The 6988-nt window shown below is 33.9% G+C and overlaps 1 protein-coding gene across 1 annotated transcript; it reads right to left on the bottom strand.

Moving 5' to 3' along the window:
* Positions 1–4546: 4546 nt before the first annotated feature.
* LOC129319559 (uncharacterized) lies at positions 4547–6305 on the bottom strand. Its single transcript, XM_054964661.1, has 4 exons — positions 6192–6305; positions 5506–6119; positions 4808–4986; positions 4547–4710 (listed from the first exon to the last, which is right to left on the bottom strand). Exons 1-4 carry the CDS (start codon positions 6303–6305, stop codon positions 4547–4549), a joined length of 1071 nt encoding a protein of 356 aa, XP_054820636.1.
* Positions 6306–6988: the final 683 nt, after the last annotated feature.

Consider the following 6988-nt stretch of genomic DNA (forward strand, 5'->3'; position numbering starts at 1 on the left):
TCTCACTAATGTTTTGTATGTACTTGGATTATGTTTCAATCTTATTTTTGTATCTCAATTAACTAATGATGCATTCTGTGTTATATCATTCTATCATAAGATTTGTACTGTGCAGGACATGAAGACTGGAAAGATTATGGAGATTGGTAAGCTCCATAATGGGTTATACACGTTGAAGGTTGATATGAAGAGTGAAACATCTTTGGTTTCTCATAGTAATCAAAACATTGATATTAGTAATAAATGGCATTGTCCATTAGCACATGCCTCTTTTCGTTCTTTTAAACATTTAGACTTTATGAGAAATGATATTGTTGCTATTGATTCAAATAATTGTGATATTTGTATTCAAGTTAGGCAACCTTGATTACCTTTTCCATTAAGTAATACTAAATCTGATAGTTTGTTTCAATTATTGCATATAGATGTATGGGGTCTATATAGAGAACCCACACACCAAGGTTTTAAGTACTTTTTAATTATTGTTGATGATTTCTCTCGTGAAACATGGGTGATATTGCTGAAACATAAGAGTGAGGTGCCCAAGTTAAAAGATTATAAGTGCATTACCCTACGAGATTCAGACACAATTGGGAATAGAGAAATAAAAGCTGTCCAATAGGCAACAGCATTAAAGGGAGTATCTATTTTATATCCCATACAAGCTTACTTATCTTATTTTAATATATCTCCTTCTTATAAATATTTCTTCTCATGTACTGATTCTATTTCTAAATTAGGATCCTATGAGGAAATGATTAAAGATTCGAGGGGGGTGTTGGAATATTAGGAGTAATTAGTGTAAATCACCTAATTAGTTGATATCCCTAAATCTATATAAAGGAATCATATCATCGTATTGACTAAGGGGGTTTCATCCTACCTTTGAGACGGAAGTTAACATAGGCCTTTACCTCAAGTTAGTCCCCAAAGTGGGGTTTGAGAATCATCCAAGTAGGTAGATTAGTATGATGAATCTTTCAAGTGAAAGATCAATTTCTGTCATATTGTATCATTTTTATTAATAAATATTTGATTAGTTTTCTCTTCATCATTTTCTCAACATGGTATTATAAGCAAGCTGGTTTTGGGCCTGAAAATCAAGAATCAGGCATTTAGCCCAAGAAGCACCAAAATGGTCCATTTTCAAGATGACTTCCAAGCACATGAAATAATGCATTTTCAAGATATGGGTAAGATGGATGAGTCTGCTATAGGTCAAACTGCTCTCTCTGCCATTTCTCTTTGTCAAAGGTGTGGTTCAGAAGCAAAACCTCTTGTCCTTCATTCTATCATTCCTCTCCTTCTTTTCGATTTATTAGTTATCATACTAGATTTCGATGGCAAATGATGCCAAGAATGCAACCTTAGCATCGTCCAATACCTATTTCAACAACAAGAAGAAGGTTGCATCCTTGATAGAGGCTGATCGTTACTGACTCACCCTCAAAACCTAAGGATACAACTAGGAGAGATCGTGTTGTCATCGAAGGCAAGTTTTCAAGATTCCTTACTCGAAACCCAAGGATACAACTGGGAGAGATTGTGTTGTCATCGGAGGCAAGTTTCCAAGATTCCTTACCCTATGGCGATAGAGATGATGGCAAATTTAGTCATGGCTTTAGTGGTATAGAGGAAACAAATCCGAGATCGAGAAGGGTAGGCCAATATTAAATGTCGCAAGTTAGTTTTCTTCCACATTTTGGTCAGTATCGCTTCCGCATAAGCCCTTCTTCCCCTGAAATGTTGAATCTAGTTTTGCCACCATGGACATGGTCAACGCTGTCATCGGGCCTAAAATCTCTCTTATCTTTGTGATTCTTGGGCTTGTTAAGTGTTCCAGATATGTTGAGTGCTTTAAATTAGCAAATTAAGATCTGACTTTCCAAGATTATTATTTGCGATCACTTTGAAAGAGAGAGTGAATGACATCTTTTCTCTGTAAATGTTTATTTTTTTGGATTAGAGGATGCATGGTTTTCCTGATTTGTAAACAGAGAGCAATGATCAAAACTGGGATTCTATATCTCAAATTCTATTTTAGGTTTCTTCTAATTTCTTGCTACTGTGTTTAAAGGATGGTCGAACGTTCTGAGTCTGGGGTCTCAATGTAAACCCAGCTATAGTGTAAAAGAAATTAGAAGAAGCGTGTTTGTTGTCGGATCTAGTGTTTTAGGATGTGAGTTCTTAAAGATTCTTTCACTAATGGGTGTTTCTTGTAGTAGTTAAGAGGATGTTGACAATTACTAATGATGATGTCATTGAGAAGAGTAACCTAAGCCGGCAATTCCTCTTCCATGATCGAGATATTGGACAAGCTAAGTCTATTTTTGCTGTATCAGTTGCCATTCCTATAAATCCTTCTCTGAATATTGAATCTGATTACAGAACAACCTTGCTTTCAATGGTGGAATTATAAGTATTAATTTAGAAGCATAAATTTACAAAAACTAGAGATGATTGTGGTTTGGATTTGACCTTTTGTGAAGAGAAGAAAATGCAGAGAGGAAGAATCTAAAGTAGAAAAGAGTGATGCAGATACAAACCTAAAGTTTCTTCTTAGAAATCCCTTAAATGGTTGGTTTCTGTGTGTTTGTTTCTCAAAAAATGAAGAAAGAAAATGCATAGTAAAGTTGATTTAGTTTTACTAAATTTAGTTGACCAAGTGTATATGGGGATCTTCTTCAAAAAAAAAACCTCACATATACTTTTGAATATGAAATCTGGATGTTGCTATTAGTTGATAAAAGGATAGCAAATGCAAGATCATGAAGACTTGTGTCTAATGAAAAGTGAGCAGAAGGGTCGGTGCATTATCAAGATGGAAGTCTAACTCGTGGAAATGGAAAAGTATTGTGTGTAGCAAATGCAATTAGAGTTTCATGATAGTGGTATTGATTTAAGGTCGAGGAATAAAGAAGGCAATGGTGCTGTCAAATGATTAGGAAGATGTCAAGAATTGGCAGCTATTTTTGTGTGTTGTTGTTGGTCTTTAGGTAAGGATAATTATAGGTTTGTGACTAAGTTCTATACTAGCCATTTTTGTAGCCCTGTACAAGATATTACAGAATCTACAAAACTGGTACTACTACCAATATTATATTTGGCCTTGCAATGATACAAAGAGTACCTAGATGCATGTATGCTTCTATAGAATTATATGAATGGGATGGCAAGCTCAATTGCCTCAGGCTTCTCATTTCATAATGAACGAAAAGTTGTCATGTGGGCATGGGTTGAGGAGCCTGCAAGAAGTGTCGTGTTGGGCATCTCAAAGTTCCAGTGTAAGAACTGTGTGAAGGTCAAAGATGAAGCTGAGAAGACTTGAAGAGAGAGGAATGTAACAAAGCAAACTAGTAAAGCTCTTCAAAGGGAATGGTTTAATTTGTATTGGTCTGATTGATCAATGAGTTGTTTATATTCCAATTATATTTTTGTTCCTCCTTGTAATTGTTGTTGGCAAGTTGAGCACCTAGAGTTAAAAGAGGTGTCAACTTGAGGGGCGTGTTGGAATATTAGGAGTGATTAGTGTTAATCACCTAGTTAGTTGATATCCCTAAATCTACATAAAGGGATCATATCATTCTATTGACTAAGGAGTTTTCATCCTACCTTCGAGAGGGAAGTTAACATAGGCCTTCACCTCAAGTTAGTCCCCAAAATGGGGTTTGAGAATCACCCAAGTGGATAGATTAGTGTAATAAATCCTTCAAGTGAAGGATCAATTTTTGTCATATTGTATCATTTTTATTAATGAATATTTGATCAGTTTTCTCTTCATCATTTTCTCAACAATCAATTACAAAAAATGTATTTAAGTTTTAAAAATGCAACTCTTGGTTTATAATTTAAACTTAGAATCAATATTTGCAATCGATTTTGAATTTTCTTTTTTCAAATGTAAAATTGTTGCTCTATTAATTTTCTTTTAAAGGACCTATAAACTGTCATTCTCCTATCTAAAAACATCAACAAAAATGCTAATATAATATTTAAGAATCACTTTATAGAACATAAATTAATATGAAGTTTTCTGATCTTTGTTATGAAATTAAGAGCACCACACATAGAGATATTAAATCCTTTATACCCAACAGAATCCAAGATACTACATTCCATGAAGTTTTTTTTTGTTTACTGTAGCCAATGACTCTAGTCACAATGTTTTGAAACTCGGACCGGACATTGAACCGGAAAGAGCAGCGGGTCACGGTTCTCATAGTTTAATTGGTTAGATCGGCGATCGAACTGGTGACATAAAAATTAAATAAAAAATAATATTTATATGCATATATATCTATATATATATATAAGACATTAATTTGACAAAAATAATAATAATATATCAAGCAACACCACAAATTCACATTGCATAACATGTTCTAATTTCTCAAAATCTTAAACAATGACATCACGAATTCAAAATATAGTCTCAAACATGTTCTAATTGCTCAAAGTCTCAAACAAAGATACCACAAATCCAAAATATATGTCTCAAACATATCATTACAAAGTTCACAACATCATAACTCATAAGTTTAAATTTTCATGGCTTATCAAATATTGGGGGATCTTGGTTAATCCAAGCATGTGCAGGCTCAAAGGCATCAATATCTTCACTAAAGCTATTAACATCCTCTTGAGAAAATAATTGTAAATCAAGTCCACCAATAGCTTCACCATGTGCCACGTTGCCTCTTTGCTCATTATCTTCACAAACAAACATTCAATGTATATAATCAAATTAATGAGAATCACACGATAAGTGATAAAAAAAAGTGAAAATATTAGGTAAAAAATACCAAACCTTCCTCATCCTCTTGATGAATGATAGCTTTTGGTAGCACTGTGTCATCATCAATGAGATCTCGTTCTATATCGTCAATATTGAGCAAAGAACAATCATCTTCTTCCATTACTGAATAATCAATCTGATCAATACTTTCATAATCAACAGGGTTCAAAGCTTTTTTCTTGTTAGCAACTCTAATAAAAACGCACGATAGTAATAAAGTATAAGGATTCATGTAACTTATTTTTTACAACTACAAATAAAAGCAAAATTTTGAATAATTTACCTATTCCTTAATAAAAAATTGTAATGAATATAGACAAGATCATTCAATCTTTCATGCTCTAATTTATTCCTTTTCTTGGAGTGTATTCTTTCAAAGACACTCCAGTTCCTTTCACAGCCCGAAGAAGATGCAGTTTTGTCCTAATATCTTAACAACTAAGTCTTTAACATTTGGACAACTGCTCCCAAAATGTTTCCACTATTTATCTATCATGAGAAAAAATAAGTCATTAGAATATATTTTAAAGATAAAAAATAATAAATATCAAAGATAAAAGTATGCCAGGTTGCATGGTTTTTGCAGATTTTATAGCTAATGGATGACTAAAGCTTCCACACCTTTCTTAGTATTGTGTGCCTTCTAACAAAAATTTGGTTTTATTAGAAGTCATTTTTCTATCTATCACATTAAGATGTCCTTGCATAACCTCTGGCTTTCTAAAAAAAATTTCTTATCATAAAGGAAAGCAGGATTGAAGAGATATGCTGCTGCATTAAGATTTTGTCGAAGTTGAGAATCCCACCTTCTCTTAATAATACTTGTGTAAGGCTTGTACAAGGATTTTTTGTGCCTGAAAGTATTCTTTATAGCTCTTTTTGCTCTGTACATGCCATCATAAATATAGCTAAGTGAAGGCCGGTCATCAGAATCAACAATTCTCAACAATCTCACAAGTGGTTTTACAATTTCAACAACAATTTTACAATTAGTCCAGAACTGATTGTCCAATACAATCATTGTTACATCCTTTGCCTTTGAGTAGTATCTAGATTCTACAACTGTCTTGCTTGTTATCAAAGCTTGAATATCATGCTTATGCTCATAGATACTTTTCAAGGCAATAAAAGTAGTGGCAAACCGTGTTGCACCAGACCGGATGATTTCTGTCCAACCTTCTCTTTTCTTTAACCAAGCTAGCAAAAAGACATGGTTGTAAATGAATTTTGAAACCATGGATGCACGTGTTGCTAAGCTACTAACAATCTCTATTTTGCCAATATCTGATAAAATCAAATTTAAGCAATGGGTAGCACAAGGAGACTAGAAAATAGAAGGAAATTTATCATTTAACAACCTTCCAACAACTTTGTAATTAGCTACATTATCAGTTACCAAGTGGACAACATTGTCTGCACTAGCAAAAGCAACCATATCCATGAATAAGTTGCAAAGATTTTGAGCATCATTAACAATATCCGATGCATCAACAGATTTCATGAAAACCATTCCTCTAGGGCAATAAATAAGAAAATTAATCAACTATCTATTTCTTTAATCCTGCCAACCATCAGCCATTATTGTACATTCAGTCTCAGCCTAAAAGCTTTTACATTCATCAACTAATAATTGCACCTCTTTTTTCATGTCTTGTAATAATTTGGTTCTCACAGCATAGTAAGTTGGTCCTTTATAACCAGGGCCAATAGCTGAAATAGCATCTATCATGGGCTGATAGTAAACAGAATTTACAACATTCATAGGAATGCAACAATCATACAACCACCTAATCATAGCTAAATCCACTCTATGCAAAGCTTCTTTACTTGCAAATGCACTTCGAATTCCTGGCTGTGCTCCCGAGCTTGTCTTTGGGGCAAAGAATTTGTCTCCAGCTGCAAATGCCTTTTTTTGGCTAGTTGAGAGGAACTTAAAGGAATTATTTCTTGCACAATTTCATCATCCACTTCCAATGGATTGTCCTCTTCTTTTATCAATTTCTTAGCTAGTCTCTTTTGATCAATTTCTTTCAAGTTTTCCCCCAATTGATAGCGAACATCATGTGGCACACTTTTACAACTAGTTGCATCTCCTTTTTTTCCAGCAAGGTGTTGTTTCATTCTGTGCATTCCACCACCACCAAATTCCTTTCCACAGTATAGGCATCTTAAGCAAGGTTTGCCACCTTTTTC

This window comes from Prosopis cineraria, unplaced genomic scaffold (assembly GCF_029017545.1).
Source record: "Prosopis cineraria cultivar Desert tree isolate PC_DT_omini unplaced genomic scaffold, ASM2901754v1 PC9, whole genome shotgun sequence".
Lineage (NCBI taxonomy): Eukaryota > Viridiplantae > Streptophyta > Magnoliopsida > Fabales > Fabaceae > Prosopis > Prosopis cineraria.